General features: G+C 38.9%; 1 protein-coding gene across 5 annotated transcripts in view; it reads left to right on the forward strand.

Annotated features, from left to right (window-relative positions):
* EPB41L4A (erythrocyte membrane protein band 4.1 like 4A) overlaps window positions 1-19862 on the forward strand; it is a 253790-nt gene that overhangs the window by 129114 nt on the left and 104814 nt on the right. For all 5 annotated transcript variants that reach the window (XR_009214065.1, XM_032156674.2, XM_058440622.1 and 2 more), the window contains 5 exons: window positions 1464-1515; window positions 6369-6447; window positions 15241-15338; window positions 16563-16683; window positions 19036-19123. Coding sequence is in view for 4 of the 5 variants with exons in the window: in XM_032156674.2 (XP_032012565.1) it covers window positions 1464-1515; window positions 6369-6447; window positions 15241-15338; window positions 16563-16683; window positions 19036-19123 (438 nt within the window). In the remaining variant the exon portion in view is untranslated. The remainder of the gene's footprint in view (window positions 1-1463; window positions 1516-6368; window positions 6448-15240; window positions 15339-16562; window positions 16684-19035; window positions 19124-19862) is intronic.

Consider the following 19862-nt stretch of genomic DNA (forward strand, 5'->3'; position numbering starts at 1 on the left):
ATAATTGTATTCATAATTAGGAATAAAAGGTAAGGGGATTGCATAAAGCATTTTAATTGCCATTTATAATTATTGCTACCGTTACATAGCAGAACAAGCATTCTGCCCTCAACTGAGGGGAACCAAAGTGGGGAACTGGGCCAGTGCATGAGTGCTGGGAGGAATGTGGCTCAAGGTGGGTCAGCTCCTACCTCGCTGTGGTGGGGGGAATTGTCCCTTCTTCATTAAGGAACACGAGGAAATGGAAACTGAGTGGCTTGGCCCTGGGGGTCCCCAGCATCTGGCTAGGAGAGTGTGGGAGTGATTCCATCTCTGCCCTCCCCTGACTCTCCAGGGCAGCCCTTATCCCTTTGACTCTGCTTTTGTGGGAACTCCAGTGCCCTCTGTTCTTCCTTGGCTTCTGCCCTGCACTTCCCACAGACGGAGAGACGAAACTAGAGGCTTACCTCATCTCTTTCCTTCGATAATTCTACTTCATAATTGTGAGATTTAAAGGAAGGCCCCTCCCCAGGACCCCGAATTCTCCTGCCACCACTTGAAATTCTGTTCATTAACTGTTAATTTGAATTAATAAGTGGGTATCTTAGACTGGCCAAAGGCAGTTATTAGAGGTGACCTAATCATTCTTAGCATGTGTAGCCTGAGCTAGGGGCTATTCTAAAGACTTTACCTGGATTAACTTTTTTAATCTGCACAGCAGCCTTATGAGGAAGGTCCAGTGGTGTCCAGTCACGTGTCCTAAGTTACATGGCAATGACATGGGGAGAGTCAGAACAGAGTCCCTATGGGTCTGCCCTGGGGTTCAGGCCCTCAACCACTGTGCTGAACTGCTCTCCTGGATCCTTGATGAGGATTTGATTGCTTTCTTCCTAACACCTAGCAGCAATACGTGTAGGGATGAGACTGGAAGCAAAGATGGTGAGGACGTATTAGGAGGAGACACGGCTCTCGGGAGCAGTGCTTGGGATGATGGAGACTTTGGAAAGAGAATTGGAGGACATTTTTTTTGAGGCCATTATTTTCCCACCAAAAGTAGTCGGAAGTCACTCATAAGCATTTGGATGTCACATGATAATCAGTGTGATAATTCAACCAGGGACCCAGCAAGTACTGCTGCTCTTCTTTGCCTCTCTTCCAACATCAGCATCATCTTTTTCTTTGTATTTGATTTTTAATTTAATGTTATTTTTAAAAGATGGGGTCACGCCATATTGGCCAGGGTGGTCTTAAACTTCTGGTCTCAAGCAGTCCTTCTTCCCCTCCCTCCCAAAGTGATGGGATTTCAGATGTGAGCCACCATGCCTGGCCAGTTTTTTCTTTTACTGTTCTTGCTGCAGAAAACTCTTATGTATGTTTGTGTGTGTATATGAGTGAAATGTTTAACTTATCCAGTTTATATTCTTGAAGTAAAAGCTAATGAAAAACAACTAATTTCTTTAATTGTCCTTTTCGTTGTCACACAGTATTGGCTGGATCCTGCAAAAACCCTTGCTGAACACAAAGAACTGATCAACAGTAGGTATTCAACTTTTACTTTGTTAAAGGGTGGCTTGAAAACGATGACAAAGTCCATGATTAGTTGGGTGCAGAAGTGGGCTCTAGTACTGGAGAAAGAAGTGAGTAGTAGTACTCGAGTACCAGAATATGGAAATGTGTGTATTGTGTGCCTTGCTAGGCCCTCTCCACAGTCAGGTTAAATTTAATCAGTTTCTGAGTGGATCTTAGTATTGAATTTTTCCTAGAGGCAGCCCTTCCCTTGATTTTGTCTGTGGTTTTTCTGTATGCTTGTCTTTAAAATTTGACCTTAAAACAAAAAAGGCAAATAGACATTAATGGGTGGTAGGCGGGCTGCAGGGATGGGTCATAATGTCCAAGCTTTTAAAGAGCTTGAGTTTCTTGGGTTATGGCATGGTTTTGCCATTCAGACCACTCAGTTTCCTAAGCCAGTAAGTAAGAGGTGCCTTTGTGATCTGAAAAGTGGTCTTCAGAGAGAGACCATTTTTGGGAGCTAGCTTTTTGGTTTTATCAATATGAATATTATAAGGAGATGCAATATAATTAAGTATATATTCCTTCATCTTAATTTCCAGAACCCAAGTTTTTATTTATTAGCACAAACACAGAGGCTCCTTAAGTGTGCAAAAGAATACTCTTTTTAAAAAAATTGTCTGTTTCAATTGAAATAAAATGTACATAACATATAAAATGGATCCTTTTAACCATTTTTGTGTGCAGTTCAGTGGCATTAGGTACATTTACACTGTTGTGCAGCCATCATCACTGTCCATCTCCGAAACGTTTTAATCTCCCTAAACTGAAACTCCGTTCCCCATTAAAGCATTTTGCTGAACTGTGTGAATTATTGCTAATCAAAACAGAGTGGATTCTTCTGGCATTCATTATCCCCATTCTGAGTCTGTATTTTCTGTGCGTGTCAGCTTGTTTCCTGTGATAGTATTGGCTGTGCGACGCTCCATGGATCCAAGGGCAGGAATGTAGCTCTGCTTCCAAAAGGAACTGGAAACCTGGACTGCAAAGCCATCAGAAAGTCCTTTTCCTATGAACGTCTGCATCATTGTTGTTTCTCATTGCGTTTCCCCCTCTGTAGTGGAAAGCCCTGGAGTTTACAAGTTATAGCTCCAGCATATTTGAACCAATTAAAAAAATACCAATTGGAAAACCAGAAAAATTTCAGGAATGATTTTTTTTTTTTTTTTTTTTTTTGAGACAGTATCTTGCTCTGGCACCCAGGCTGGAGTGCAGTGGTGTGCTCTTGGCTCACTGCAGTCTCTGCCTCCTGCGTTCAAGCAATTCTTCTGCCTCAGCCTCACAAGTAGCTGGGATTACAAGCGCCCACCACCACGCCTGGCTGATGTTTTTTTTTGTATTTTTAGTAGAGATGGGGTTTCGCCATATTGGCCAGGCTGGTCTCGAATTCCTGACCTCAGGTGATCCACCCACCTGAGCCTTCCAAAAGTGCTGGGATTACAGGTGTGAGCCACCGCACCCAGCCAATTATTTTAAAATAAACTCACAGGTTTCTTTTATAGGAAAAGTTGATATTTCTATCAAGGTGATGAAAAAATGTTAATTATTTTAAGGCGCATTATTAAAGTGTTCCTAAGCACATTTAAAGTGTCTACTTATTTACATGGTATGAAATATTTAAGTATCAGTCTATAATGCAGTCACTTTTTCATTCTAAAAATGCAATATTAAAAATTTGATATAGGCTGGATGTGGTGGCTTACGCCTATAATCCCAGCAGTTTGGGAGGCTGAGGCAGGTGGATCACCTGAGGTCAGGAGTTCAAGACCAGCCTAGCCAACATGGTGAAACCTCGTCTCTGCTAAAAATACAAAAATTAGCTGGATGTGGTGGTAAGTACCTGTAATCCCAGCTACTCAGGAGGCTGAGGCAGAGAGGATGGCTTAAAACCCAGGAGGCAGAGGTTGCAGTGAGCTGAGATCCCACCACTGCCCTCCAGCCTGGACGATAGAACGAGACTCCGTCTCAAAAAAAAAAAAAAAAAAAACTGATGTATATTAAGAATAAAACAACTGGTATTATAATTGATGAAATGTTAGTGACTGAAGAATCCTTACATTTTATGTCATGAAATTACTTGACAGTGAAGGAAAATGGCTATCAAATCTCTAACAGATTAGTCAGAAAGAGAATCTATAAAAATGACAGAACATTTGCTAGTTACCAGAATGCTTGTAGTTAATCTTGATTTATTTTTTCTCGAGTTAATGAGAAACTCCTTATCAAAGACCTCAAAATTAGTCTACACAAAAGATAGAGGATTCCCAGTTTTTGGCTTCTGTATTTTTTTCTAAAGTGAAATGATATTAACTTCACTTTACATAAGAGTTTCTTAAATGTTGAGTCCATGGAATGATGTGGATTCAAGACAATAATTTTGTAATTTGAATTATCAGCACCTTACTTTTTTGTAGTTAGAATAGGGAGCCAAAAAATATCTGGCTAGACATATCCGTGTCCCGAATGTTCATTTCTATAGCCTTTGATTGCTCTCTGAAGCAGTGATGCATGTGAGACTATTATCTCACTCTAAAGGTATTATTATTTTGTATTTCCCTGAGAAGCTGTATAGAATAGTGCACCCCGAAGCGCTGAGCCCTAGATATTAGCAAACTTTTTTTTCTTCCCTGTGATTTTAGGCAAGTTGTTAACTCCTTGGAGTTTAACATGCCTTGCATATGTTCCCAAATTGTTGTTGTTGAAAATCAAATGTTTATGAAACATTTTTGTATATTATGAAATGTAACCAAATGGTAATAATGCCTTATATTTAGAACACAGCCATTTTATATGTGAATGGGAAATGAAGGGCTAGTTTGGGCCAGAAGACCTTAGAGAAAATTAGCCAAAACCAAATGTTTTTAATTGTGTACTTGTAACACTTTTGCTTAACTGTTCATACTGAACATTTGAAATGTGTGGGCTTGGTGAACACGGTGTAATCTGTCATGTTCCAAAGAATAGAAGCAGCTCTGGGGCCTGGAGAAGGCCTCTTCCCTTTGTGCACCACAGCATCTGTGCTCCTCCCTGCCCCCTAAGTACCAACCCCAGCTGCCTGCGGGCACAGGCAGACCCATCTGCTCAGGAACATGGAGCTTGATTGACACAGACAGATAAGCTGAGGGTGGACTTCCTGGCTCTTCTAAATATTTAATGGTCTGTGCCTCCCTGACATCTATGTTCAGGGATAGAGGTGTATTTGTCAGAAATACAAACACAGTGGTTAAACAAACATAAAAATTAAACATAAGGAATCAACTCCAATAATAAGAAATTCTAGCAGTTTCTTTTAAAGTTTAGTTTTTAAAAAAGCTGTAGCATAAGGAGTGTCTTACACAGGAAGGCATAGATGAGGGGAGGGGCAGGATCCTCATCTTGATGGTCTCCCACATGCCAGGAACAGGGTTCCAGGGTGCTGCACACATAAGTATGTGTATGTAATATTAATAAATAGTAACATAGTTCATATGTTATAAATACATGATACCTTTATTCTTGTTCTATTTAATTTCTTTTCCCCAGTTTCTAAATTTGTGACTTTATTTATTCAATTAAGAATAGCGAGACTGGGGTTACTTTGTCAGTTTAGACCGTATCAAAGACTTTTACTGAGATGCATGCTTCACATCTTTTCTTTTTAATTTATGGGAGAGCTTTTGCTGGAAAACAAAATTAACACCCGTAACCACCAATTGGTATATCAGGTAACAAATCCTTTTAAAAACAAAGAGTATTAGATCTAGTTACTGCACAGCTTGGAAATATGCAGTTTTGGAAACAGTACAGATTAGATTGATACCCTCAGAAATAAAAATATTTCTAGTAAAAGCATAATATAATGTGTTCAGCACCCAAGGGGTTTGTGTCTTCTTGCACATTATGAGTGTTTATTTATTTTTTATTTGCCCATGTACATACAATTCCAGGCTTTGTTTCTGATTTAAGAAAAAAAGTTTGTAAGCATAGTTCTTCTTTGGTTAATGAATGAGATGGAAACGGTTTTCTTAAATATGTGAGAACACATTTTTAGATTCAGAAATGTTTAAGAATGAAACAAATATTGTCCCTAATTTTATTATGTAGCCTCACTGATGACTTTTTTCTTGTAAAAAAAGGTAAGAGTTATCATAAGAAAATTCTAATGAATTAGTTTAAGGATAGAACATTTCTAGCCCTTCTTCCCAGAGTTTGCCATTTAGTAATTTTTTTTGTACTCTTCCAGGAAAAAAAAAAAACCAAATATATATTAACTGATACTTTTTCACAAAAGGTATGATATTTCTGTGCTCGGGAATTTAGATAGTTGGTCTTTTCCACATGAGCACATGCAGTTGCCCTTCTGTCTGTTTAAACATTTGCATGGTATATGTCCTGTGGCTGGGGCTGACTTAAATAGTTCACCTGCTGCTGAGCATTTAAGTTGTTTTCAGCTTTTTGCAGATAGGTTTAAAAACTATTTTTTTTTTAATGAAATGATAGGTGGGTGGTTTTTTAAACCATTTTTTTCTTTCTTCACTATGAAAAATTACACGTATACTTTAGAAAATGGGAAAATATAAATAATAAAAACTGTCCATAACCTTGCCAACCAGACATAAGAACCAGCAACATTCTGGTGTATCTGGCCATGTCTTTTATCTATGTGTGTGTATGTGTCGAGGTCCTACCGTCATAGTTCTGAACCTTGCTGTTTTTATCTTACGTTTTGTTGTTTCTTTAGACATTCTTGGAGTGTAATTGTAAATAGCTGTATAATATCATACTATAACTTTGACTAATTTATGATTTTAGTGAAATTTAATTTCTATTTCTTATTTTAGCTGGACCTCCATATACTTTGTATTTTGGTATTAAATTCTATGCTGAAGATCCATGTAAACTTAAAGAAGAAATAACCAGGTATAGTATTGACTTTGTTTTTGAACAGATACATGCATTGCATATACAAAAAGCTTTATTTAAAACAAATGAAAATTGGGCTAAACATTTTGATGCGTGTCTACCTGCATTTTGTAATGCATCTCCTGAGAGGGTAAAATTTCAACTAGCATTGCATGAAGTTGATCAGTGTCTGATGATAGATGTGTTTGAAAATGGCATGAACCTGGGTGACATGATGATACATTTTGCATCTGCTGTGATGAAATATTTCTGTATCATTATTGTTAAGCCTGCATTCAGCCTTTGTATTCACATAGAAGTCATTTGAACTGCCTAAAGGAAGGATATTTTGATGTTCAGTTTGTACTTCTAAATATATATTTGCACAGCCAGTTATTTCTCTTTAATTGGTTGTAGCTTAAATATTAGCTCTCCAGGTGTTTCATTTATCTCTGTAGGAAATGAGAAGATAATTGCTTTTAGTATTAAGGATGGAAACCAATGTTTTAATGCATTACTTCACTTTTGTCACCAAATATTTGATATTAGTAAGACAGAATTTCTTTTTTTTTTTTTTTTTTTGAGACGGAGTCTAGCTCTGTCGCCCAGGCTGGAGTGCAGTGGCGCGATCTCGGCTCACTGCAAGCTCCGCCTCCCGGGTTCACGCCATTCTCCTGCCTCAGCCTCTCCGAGTAGCTGGGACTACAGGCGCCCGCCACCACGCCCGGCTAATTTTTTGTATTTTTTTTAGTAGAGACGGGGTTTCACGTGGTCTCGATCTCCTGACCTCGTGATCCGCCTGCCTCGGCCTCCCAAAGTGCTGGGATTACAAGCGTGAGCCACCGCGCCCGGCCTAGTAAGACAGAATTTCTTATCGGTATTGATTAGGTTGTCAAAATAGTGCATGTCAACAACTGAAAGGGCTCATAAAGAACAGACCAGTTATATTTTAACTTATTCGGCTGGTGACCTAGCTGCATGTGGTAGGAAAAACAAAAGTATATTCCCTAACTTAACAGTAAGTGGTCAGTTTTCCCGGTGAACCCATATTAGGGGCTCAAATAAAGCCTAATACCTCCTTTAAAAAAGTTGAAAATCATGTCTTTGGCAGCCTATGGTTTTGTTTCTATTCCACGCTTTCATCTGTCTCAGACTTTCTTTTTTCTTTATTCCGAACTGCACACAGAAGAATGAGAAGAGAATAGGCTAATTGGACCTTTTTCATCCCACTTTGAAGCGCCATATTTAGGCCTCATTTTTATTTTGTTTTATTTTATCCCTCAACTTAAGATATAATCTTTTGAACTCTAATGATTGATTGATGAAAAGATCATATTTCATAATCTGTATTTGTTTAATTTTTTAAGAGACAGGGTCTCGCTCTGTCACACAGGCTAGAGTGTAGTGGTGTAATCATAGCTCACTGTGACCTCAAACTTCTGGGCTCACAGAATCCTCCCGCCTCAGCCTCAGGAGTAGCTGGGACTACAGGTGTGTGCCACTACACCTAGCTAATACTTTTTTTTTTTCGTCTTGTGATGTTGACCAGGCTGATCTTGAACTGCTGGCTTCTAGCAATCCTCCTGCCTTGGCCTCCCAAAGCGCTGGGATTACCAGCTTGAGTCACTGCGCCAGGATAGACCTCATTTTTAGAACCAAGCAGATGTCTGCATTCACATTGTTCATTATCACATTGTTAATGAGCACTTTGAAAAGTAGACATGCCAGTTTAAGCTTTTGCAGAGCACATCTTTCTGGGGAAAGGGCCATTAGGATGGGGAGGAAATGTTGAAGAGAGGGATGGTGTTTTCATCAGAGTTTCAGAGGGAAACTGAATTCAAGTGGTATAAAAAATACGCTTGTGTCTGTAACTCATTAGGGAATTGCAAGGGCACAGCATTTTTTAAAAAATAAAATGAAAGTCCTTCGTATTCAGGTTGTGAGTAATCTCTGCCTGTGCCTAAGTGTCCTCAGTTGTAAAACTGGAGATGTACCTGTTTCAAGGTTTTCATAAGCATTAAATGGACTAATACATATAAAGCTCTTATGATTGTCCGAGTCTCATATTATGTTTGATGAATGTTAATGCTTATTTCATTCTATCCTTTTTCTAGATGTATAGTGGAATTACATCTTAAATAGGGGTTAGGTTCCAAAAATACTTGAGTTAATGTTAAGAAGGGATAAAAAAGATCATTGTTTTATAATGCATTACTTCACCTCTGTTCACCACACACATGAACAGAAATTTCCCAACAGAATCTACTGATGGCTCATTAATAGAATACATGGATTTTTGTGTAATTTACAACCCACAATATTTGCAGTACAACCAGTTATATTGGAAGTTTTAGACCAGCTTGTGGAGTTAAGAACACAGTGACATAGCTGGCTTGCAATTAGTGTCCATGATTTGTTGCCTAAAGCATATGGTTGAATTTAGGTAAGTTAAATGTGTGTTTAATACATTGATATACAGACATTATTCATTTTATTATTGATTTACATGAATATATTACCATTAATGGACCTGAAAAAGAGGAGTCATGAGATAATTTTGGCAAAAGCAAGAACTGAAACCAAAAAGCAAAATCTCCAGATACATGCTATTTAAGGAAGAGCATACTTCTGCCAGCATTTTCAAGTCGAGTGTTTATCTTAATTTAGTTCTTTGGAAAATTGTACCAGCCTACTCTGCATTGGCTATTAGGTTGTCTGTAATTTTTCGGTATGAATGATCATGCTATCATAAACATGCTTATACATAATCTTTTATGTATTTTTTTTGACATGCTACTATTTCATACATATTGTATGGCCTCTTTCGCCATCTAACCCAGTCTTTGTTTTTTGAGATGAAGTTTTGCTCTTGTCGCCCAGACTGGAGTGCAGCGGCGCAATCTCAGCTCACTGCAACCTTTGCCTCCTGGATTCAAGCAATTGTCCTGCCTTAGCCTCCCGAGTAGCTGGGATTCAGGCGCCCACCAACATGCCCAGCTAATATTTTGTATTTTTAATAGATTCAGGGTTTTGCCATGTTGAGCAGGCTGGTCTCAAACTCCTGACCTCAGGTGATCCGCCCGCCTCGGCCTCCCAAAGTGCTGAACCCAGTCTTTTTACTCCTGCATTGTATTCCATAATTAACTATATGCTTTGGCCATCCAGGTTGTTTCCTTTTTTAAAAAAATTAGGGCTGGGCGCAATGGCTCACGCTTGTAATCCCAGCACTTTAGGAGGCCAAGGCGGGCAGATCACGAGGTCAGGAGTTCAAGACCAGCCTGAGCAACACAGTGAAACCCCGTCTCTACTAAAAAAATACAGAAGTTAGCTGGGCGTGGTGGCAGGCACCTGTACTCCCGGCTACTCCTGCTTGGGAGGCTGAGGCAAGAGAATCGCTTGAACCGGGGAGGCGGAGGTTGCAGTGAGCCAAGATTGCGTCACTGCACTCCAGCCTGGGCGACAGAGCTAGACTCCGTCTCAAAAAAAAAAAAAAAATTACAGATAATGCTACAGGGAACTTCTCATGCATATATATGGTCATACTATTAATATATGCAGTATTTCAGAAGTACACTGATGTAGGAAAAAAGACCTGGAATGAATGTGATAGGAAAATAAAGTTTCAGATTATGAAAAATGTACGTTAATAGAATCATCAGCTTGGAGTCCCTGCTTGTGTTCTAAGATGTTTTCTGAAGTAAATGAAACTGGGGAGACTTTCAGGTCATATATTCTGAACTCCATCCTTGTAGAACATTTCTGACACATCAGCCAGCTTCCTATTAAGCAGTGTTAGGTGGGAAACCTGCTTTGAAAAGCAGTAAGAAATTCAATAAGAAATAATAATTCCCTGATGGTATATGCAGAATAAATCTGATCTCTCTTTTCTTTATTAGTACTGTAAATAATTTGTGTCCTCAGGAGAGCTGTTAAACTTATTTTCAGTTCTGATTCAAAACATGACGTCCTTCCGTGTATTGTGTGTCCTTCATAGCTCTGTATCCTCCACAGATTTGATAAGTATTATACATACATTGGTTAAAAAGACAGGCTTGGGAGACAGAAAGGCTGAGGTCTGCAGCCTTGCTTTGTCATTCACTAGTTCTGTAATCCTGAGAAGATTGCATAGCCTTTTGTAAAGTCTCAGTTTTTTCATCCGTGCAATGGGATTATAGTATTTCTTCAAAAAGATGCTTGGAGGAATACGTAAGAGTGTACTTGCAAAGTACTTACCATAATGCAAAGATATAAGTGTTCAATAATGATAAAGGTAGCTGATATGGAAATAATGATTATTGTTTTATATTTTCAAATTATTGATTAAAACGTTTGGAAAAGACCAGCTTGGAGCCCTGAGATAGGTCTTCTTGCATGTTTAAGTCAATCCAGTAATCAGACCCTTCTTATTGCAGGTGTTGATTTAACTATGAATCATTTTACTATCCCCTCTAGCCTGCATTTCTTGAATTTGTATGTCAAGACAGAATGCACTTACACTTCATTCAATAACTATCTGGAGTTCCATGTTCCAGTGTGCTGAGTAAAAGGAGTTTCAGTGGTGACCAGGGCAAGATCTGGTTTCAGTCTGCCTGAAGAGAGAATCTGTCAGTTGTCTTGCTGACAGCCCTATCTGAAATGCCATTGGAATTTCCCTGAACTTTTAAGGATCTTAAAACTCTTTCTAAAAAAAGAAAATAATGTTAGTTCCAAATGACTCATTCTTAACACTTTTTAGAGTCTCAAAACAGGTGTTTGATTTTTTTCTTAGTTTTTTAAATAATATTTCACAGCATTTTGCTGAGAATCGACATTAAGTTCATGTCTTCTTTTTGCAACCCAAATCTTCCCTTGGTGAAGATGGGCTTGTTTTATTTAGCTTCTTCACTTCCTGTGTGACCCTCAGTCCTATGCTTACTTCCTGAGTCCCTGTCTCCTCCTTTCACTGTAGGTAATGGTCCTCATCTACCTCAGAGTTGAGGATTACATTGCATTATGGAAGCAAAAGGACTTTGTGAGCTTTAAAGAACTATATAAATGTAAGGTGATGTTATTGCTATTTGTTTCCATATTTTCATCACTGGTTTTAAACTTTAGAGGTGAAAGAGTTACGATTTTCTCTACTGTTTTTTCTGCTAAGTCGTATGTGCTATTTTTCCGCATCATTTAATATCATGTTATGATTTAAATGTTTCCCTTTGACTCTCATATTTAAGTTTTATCCAGACTGGTTAGATAAAATGCTGTGTTCCTGCTCTTTGTGGCATGAAGGTAATGATCACACTCCTTATTACCTCTTTGTAGGTTGGTACTCTCCTCTAGGTTCTCCTGTTTCACATTCAGCTAGCACCTAAAATCAAACTCCTCCCTGTCCCTGCATCCTTCAGTTTTCTCAGCAGGGTCTCAAGTCATTAGAAGGCGCACTGCAGGATTCTTTGGTGTGAGCATTCATGACTGTTCTTGGCCAGGAATCTTACAGGAGCCTTCTGCTTTGAGCTTCTGTCTGTCTGCCCCTTCTTTAAGAATGTCCTCCTCTGTTCTTCTTGCCTCTAATTGCTAAATTGTTATTGGTCCTCAACAGCTTGTACATCCTTGGTGTCAGTTTAGCTCTTTTCAACACACATTAGATAAATAGAAAACTGTGAGGCCAGTATTTCAGGCCCGTCTCTCGTGTTGTACTGGTGGTGGTGGTGTGTTAAGTACAGACAGAGTGGAAGACAGAATGCTCCTCCCCACCTAGAACTCAAAGTCTCAGGGGCAGTGCATATACATCGGTTTGTTAGTTTACATAAGGAGGTAACCAGAAACTGCTTCATGAAGCCTCTGCTGTGTACCACAATGTATTCTGGAAACTTCCTTGTTAAGTAGATATTTTTAGTTAGCATTCCAGTATGGTACAATGTAACTAGAGTCACAGTACAATTTATTGTCCAAACTCTGACACTTTAGAGAATGATGAAGTGAGCTATTAATAATTACATATTCATAGTAGGCATAAATTAGTACTCTCCTAGGCAGACTGACGCATAGGTTCATCTAATTAAAACCAGAGATAAACGAAGACTCAAGCATTCAATCATAGCTTTAATCAGAATGACACAGAAGGAAAGACTCAGCAACTCTAACTTGTTCTAATTTAAATAAAATATTAAATTTACTATAAACCCCATAAAATATATAAAATAAGCAATATATAGTTAATTTAAAATAGGCCCTGAGACACTATAAAATGTTTAACATATGAAAATATGATTTTACTTTATCACAAATTTGCCTTATGATTCTGTTGCCCAGGCTGGAGTGCGCTGGCGCAGTTATGGTTCACTGCAACCTCAACCTTCTGGGCTCAGACGATCCTCCTGCCTCAGCCTCCCAAGTAGCTGTGACTACATGCATGTACCCCCATACCTGGCTAATTTGTTTTTTGTAGAGATGGGGTTATCACTATGTTGTTCACGCTTGTCTCAAACTCTTGGCCTCAAGCAATCCTCTTTCCACAGCCTCCCAAAGTACTGGGGTTACAGGTGTGAACCACCGTGCACAAAGTCTTAATAGAGGAAGAGAAATTTGCATCTCTGACCCATTTCTTAAAAAAATACACTTCAGGAAAAGAAATTTGAAGATGCCAATAGAGAAGGAGGAGGCTGTAGTAAAATGCAAGTTTCCAGCAGCAAGCAGTGATAATTCTCACAGTTGTCTCTTTTGTTTATAAGGGTTTTTTTTGTTTGTTTTTTTGAGACAGGGTCTTGCTCTGTCACCCAGGCTGGGGTGCAGTGGCACAGTCTCAGCTCATGGCAACCTCCGCCTCCTGGGTTCAAGTGATTCTCCTGCCTCAACTTCCCAAGTAGCTGGGACTACAGGCACGTGCCACCACTCTTAACTTTTGTTATTTTTAGTAGAGAAAGGGTTTCACCGTGTTGGCCTGGTTGGTCTTGAACTCCTGATCTCAGGTGATCTACCTGCCTCAGCCTCCCAAAGTGCTGGGATTACAGGCGTGAGCCACCATGCCCACTCTTGTTTATAAGGTTTTGTGTTTAAGTTCTCCTAATTTTACTTGACTCTGCTTTTCTCCCCTCCAAGAGGAGCACAGATGATCATTATCAAGTGGATTTAATGCTCAGATGAACATTCAGGGAATTGAAAATAGTTAAATAAGGTTGGAAAAAGGTGTGCAAATTATGGAACAGGGTGGTCACTGATCAGCGGCAAGAAGTGACCCAAGAAGTAAGCAGAAGTAAGAAGAAGTCAGTTTTATAAGCTGTCTTAAGGAGCTTGAACTTTATCCTAAAGGCAAAGGGAAGTCTTTTGAGGGTTGGTTTTTTTTTGTTTTTTTTTTTTTTTAACTGAAAGAGTGACATGATCCTGTTTACGTCTTAAGAATCCTGCTTACCTCTTGGGAGGATTGGAAGGAAAGTAAGTATGAGTGATGGCAGAACAGTTAGGAGGAGGTTTTAGAAATTTAGGAGAGAGTGACCTGGTCTAGGGGTTGGAGAGGAGTATAGATTTCAGAAACAGCATATTTGGTCATTGAATGTGGGTGCCAGGGATGATTACACGTTGTTCCCAGGTTTATTTTACATGGACATCTGAAGGTGGGGGTGCTATTTACTGAAATGGGCAGTGGGGAAACATGGGACATTGAGCAAATTTTTTCTGAAACATATGGTTGCAATAAAAGTTGATGCCAATCTTCTTGAAATAATCAGTGTGGCGTCTAATATCTAACACAAATGTAACATTTTCTCACTAAGGGCTTTGGTTGTGAGCATTTGGAGAAGAGATATTTAATATAACTATTATAGTTCATTTCCTTTTTTTTTTCTTCCCAATGACATCGAGTCACCTTACAAAACAGAAGTCACAAAAGGACAGGTGAAGTGTGTGAGAGTGTGTGTGCATGTGTGTAAGTGCTAGCATCTGAGGATGATGTGGATGGTTAATTATGTTGGTTCATAAACCTCTGGCCCCTCTCAGTCCTCTAGCAGAATAGCTGAATAAGAAAAAAAATGAAACTAATCAAAGTTACATAATATCCTGATTGATAGAGTTCTAGGGTCAGATTGCTTGGGTTCTAGCTCTAACTCTGCTGCTTAATTTGTTGTGAGGTCCTGGACAAGTTATTTCACCCCTGAGTCTATCAGTTTTCTCATCTGCACAATGGAGAAGATAATATACTGTCTTTATTTTTAAAGTCTTAACCTAAGTTATTATACATAAATCACTTAGGATGAGTTACCGTAATTTACATAATTATACATAAATTACTGAGGATGAGTTTCCGTAACAGTGCATGACGTTACTGTTATAACAGGTTTTCTTTTGACAACATGGAATGAGCAGATAATAGGCAGAGTATTATGTAATATAGGTTGGGTCTGTGTGATTTCTTTCTCCCAGTAAGAGCATGTTGTGGTGGCAGTGGCAGTAATGATAGCTTAAAAGAGCTTGGAGTTATCCTTTGCATTCACCTTGTGAGGTGGATGCTGTCAACTGTTCCAGTTTTGCAGGTGGGGAGGCTGGCTGTTGGAGAGGTTAAGTAGCAGCCCAAGGCTACAGAGGTAGTGAATGCCGGGGCTGGGAAGTAAGCCAAGCAGTTGAACTTGAAAGCTGCACTTTTTATCCACAACCCTGTATTGCCTCTGTAAGGTATGTTTAAGTAGTTCCTGTTCACTCAACAGCCCCTGCACACAAGAATGAGGGGTGGCTTTATTTTAGTTGAAGTTAATTGATTGTTAACCTTGATTATCAGGGTCTGAAACTTCAGGTTTGAGTAGTGTAAGAGATCGTTAATCTCTCTTTTTGTCTCTCTTTTAGATACCAGTTTTTCTTGCAGGTGAAGCAAGATGTCCTTCAGGGCCGCCTGCCCTGTCCCATCAACATTGCTGCTCAGCTGGGAGCGTATGCCATCCAGTGTAGGTGCCACTTAAGCATATTTGCCTCAGAAATGTTTGGAGAAAGTATTTGCATTTTTAAAAGCGAGTTTACATACTAAAACTCTTCTTATCCATGAGATTTTGCAAAAAAAAAAAAAAAAAAAACTGGATTTATTTGGAATTCAAGTTTTGTTCAGTGTTCCTTCAGAAGAGGTAAAAATGGAGCCAAGTACAAATCCCTTATGGTAGGTCGTATGGAGGTTTAGTCACTGGAAGAGCATTGATTCTTGATGAAGTGGAGGGTCTAACAATCTGTTCTATCTACATCTCATCTGAGTTTATTGATTTTCCTCCCCACACACTCTCCGAAGCTTCTATGTGTCAGAGATCCCATTGCTCCTGCATTGCTGTTGTGAAGAGTCTGCATGGCCAGGTGCCATCGCTAGGTTCAGCATGTGGCATGGGTGTTGAGCTCAGTGCTCTTCAGCTCTTCCTGTTAATATGGTGGCTCTGTGGGGTGGCTCCAGGATGCATTGTCATTTTGGAGACTGAGGCTGAGACTACTTCCAGTAACAATTAGATACCTTCTAAGAATCAAGCTAGATGTGGGGAGAATAAGATAGCATGGTCCTTGCCCTTGTGGCACTTGCAGACTAAAAATAATCTAGAAGAAATATGCTAAGAAAAATGTCATATAGGGGAACTGGGTTGGGGCTTGCAAGGTAGATTAACATAGGGAGAAGCATTTGTATAGGAGTAATATAGTGGGCTGTCTGGTATCATTTTGCTTCTTTGTGTAAATTGTAATGGGATATGTGCAGCATTGTATTGCATTTCCATTATCATTATTTCAGGCAAGGGTGTATTGAAACACATGCACTATTTCTTGGTGTCATTATCTGAGAGGATATATTGAGGTCATGGTTGTTTTTCACTTCCAGCATTTCTAACGTTTGTGCTTGAAATGCTGTTTACAATATTTTACTTCACATACATTGTTAAGAGTAATTGAAGTAAAAACAATGATACAATTATAGTCTTTGGGAATGCAAAAATAAAGAACTTCTGTTTTTAAGTCCAGAATTTGTTGCTACTATCCATATATGCTCATCAGAGTTGTTTTAGTAAAATTATTTAGTTGTCTTATATGTGAATTTTAATAAGACATTTGAAAAAGTTTAAGCATGTTAGGAATTTTTTATTTCTATGTTTTAAGGACTATTTTCCTAAAATGGAAAAAACTATGATATCTTTCTTTTTTAGCGGAGCTTGGAGATTATGACCCATATAAACATACTGCAGGATATGTATCTGAGTACCGGTTTGTTCCTGATCAGAAGGAAGAACTTGAAGAAGCCATAGAAAGGATTCATAAAACTCTAATGTAAGAATCATTACACCATGTCTTATTACATCATCCGTCAGTCATCATCTTCTCATATTCATAAGAAAAGTTTCTAGAATGATAAATTCTTTACCTGTGCATTTAATATTCTAATACTCCTCTTTGTATAGTTTAACTGCTTTTAACTCTAAAATGCTCATCGAAAACTTCAGTAATTTAAAAAGTGTAAAGGAGAAAGTAATTTCAATATGTAAAGTTACCATTTTTTGGTCAATGGCCTTTCAGACATCTCTTTCTATGTACAATTTCCCAGAGAAAATTTGTCATACATAGGTTCATGTATTTATGATATTGTGTAGTGGAATCATTCTGTAAATACTAGATTTTGCAGACTTTTTTTTTCAGTCACCGGTATCTTGTGAAATTAATCTTTCAGCTATAAATATGTTTAATCACAACTATTTTTAACCATAAATGCATTAATATATTCTTCAATGTTTCCTCTGTCTGAAGTATCCCAGTTCTTCACAGTTATAAGCCAAGTCCTATTCAGGCCATAGCAATGAGTCTGGAAATAGTGATGATGCCACTGTGAAACCTTTGAGGGTGTTGTGTTAACACCGCATGCATTTCTGAGAGTAGACACGCTCTCCTAGTAGGATTTTCAATTCATGGCCTGTAGCATTGAAGTTATAATTTCATTATAGTTATTTTGGTTAAATTCTTTACACTGGTTAACATTGCTTTATTCCCTTTATTCCCTGTTATGTAACACTCCCTCTTGAATATGCTTGGTTTTAGATCTATTATAGTTAAGGAAAAAAAAATGGCTGGGCGTGGTGGCTCATGTCTGCAATCCCAGCACTTTGGGAGGCTGAGGCAGGTAGATCACTTGAGGTCAGGAGTTTGTGAACAGCCTGGCTAAAATGGTGAAATCCCATCTCTACTAAAAATACAAAAATTAGCTGGGCGTGGTGGCATGTGCCTGTAATCCCAGTTACTTGGGAGGCTGAGGCAGGAGAATCGCTTGAACCCGGGGGGTGGAGGTTGCAGTGAGCCGAGACCACGGCATTGCACTCCAGCCTGGGCAACGAGCGAAACTCCATCTCAAAAAAAAAAAAAAAAAAAAAGAAAGAAAAAAATGTAGAATTAATCTGGTCACAAAAAAATGTTTGCCTAAAGGATCCATTTCAGTGAGTGTAGACGCAGAAGTCAGCTGCTGAATTGCAATCAGAGAAAGAGGCCCTCTGTGTTGTATTAGCATGCACTAGAAGGCTCTCCAACCCGATTGTAGAGTCCTTCATTTTCAGATTCTGCTGAAGTAGATACTCAGAGAGTGCTTGTTATAACGTTAGGAAGCGCAACGTGTTTGGCACATTCTGAGAGTACTGATTCTACTAGGGGTTTCAAAGCACAGTTATATACTGAAATTATCAAGGAGCTTTGGGTAAAGGCTCTCATGTGTTTTAGATGATAGTGTTGACATTGTGACTGTTATTTCTAAGAATAAAGCTTGATCAAGGTGTGGTGTGTCTAATTTGATGAACATTCTTCATGGATTTCAAAAGTATGGTACGTTGGTGGTTTTCCAGTGCATTGTGGCTGAAATGAAATATGTCACTGCAGGATTTCTTAATTTTTAAGATTCGACCTCCTTTGGTTATCTATTAAAATCTCAATCCCTCTCTCTCTCTCTCTCTCTCTCTCTCTCACACACACACACACACACACACTCGCTTGCACATGCATATTTAACTCTTCTGTGCAGATTTCTGGCTGATGCTCACCCTCATCAGGAATGAATGCTGTTTTCTTTATATTACCACCAATGAAGATTTTGGGAAGAATTCTGTATTCTGTATTAAGAAAATGACAAGCATTTTTTACAATCTCTGTACATTAATCAATGTATTTTCAAACTACACATGTGCTCAGGAGATCTTGATATGACCCCAGTTGAGTGGTGGCGGCCCCATTCTCTTCCTCCTACCAACCATTGCTCTAGTTCCCTTTGCTTTGGATGGAGAGCTGCTGGTGCACGGAGACATTTTACTCTTTGTGAAGGGGATGGTGTTTAATTTGAGTGCTTATGTTCTCAATAACCTTTTTAGGAGTTTCTGAAACTGAGAATTTTTAATATATGCTGGGACATTAGGGATAGGCTATAATGAGCCAAAATGGATTTGGTAAATGAAATTAATGTAAGTATCACTTCAGAGTATAAAATTTTGTCACCAAGAAGCAAAGGCCTTCTTGAAATACAAGGACTTATGTTTGCATTAGTAAAAAGTATTATTTGTTTTCCCAATGAATACAATGAAGATAGTTTGCATCCCTGTAAGTGCAGTAGCTGCTGTAAAATAAGGCTCTTTGTTTTTGTGCTGGGTATAGGGGTCAGGCTCCTTCTGAGGCTGAGCTGAATTACTTGAGGACTGCCAAATTGCTGGAGATGTATGGTGTTGACCTCCATCCCGTCTATGTGAGTAACATTTAATTAACACAAAATATTTTAAGCTGATGATATTTTTCTTAAAAAGTCACTGAGACTCCCAAAGGAAAGCTGCAGTCCTGTTGTTTAGCAAGCCGATAATACTTTTTTATCTATGTTTTTCTAACACCAAGCAGGTCTTGTGTGGATTGAACCCTAATGAGTTTTGCATAAAAGTGTGTGATTATATTTCCATGTGTAGAAAACAATTAAGTGGGCTTGAAAGCACAATCTGGATAACAGATCCAAAGGGCTTAGCTAAACATCAAAACAATATAAAATTGATGTATAGGCCAGGCGCGGTGGCTCATGCGTGTAAGTAATTCCAGCACTTGGGGAGGCTGAGGTGGGTGGATCACCTGAGGTCAGGAGTTTGAGACCAGCCTGGCCAACGTGGTGAAACCCTGTCTCTACTAAAAACACAAAAAATAGCTGGACGTGGTGGCGGGCGCCTGTAATCCCAGCCACTCGGGAGGCTGAGACAGGAGAATGGCTTCAACCACCTGGGAGGCAGAGGTTGCAGTGAGCCGAGATCGTGCCACTGCACTCCAGCCTGGCAACAGAGCAAGACGGCATCTCAAAAAAAAAAAAAAAATAATAAAAATTGGTGTATAATTGACTGTATTAGACAGAAAACAGGAGGATTTTTCAAAAAATAGATTTTATGGCAGCAAAACGTAAATACAATCACTTGCCTGGTAAAGTAGACATTAGGCAATAGGCCAGGTGC

This window comes from Hylobates moloch, unplaced genomic scaffold, assembly GCF_009828535.3.
Source record: "Hylobates moloch isolate HMO894 unplaced genomic scaffold, HMol_V3 SCAFFOLD_6, whole genome shotgun sequence".
Taxonomy (NCBI): Eukaryota; Metazoa; Chordata; class Mammalia; order Primates; family Hylobatidae; genus Hylobates; species Hylobates moloch.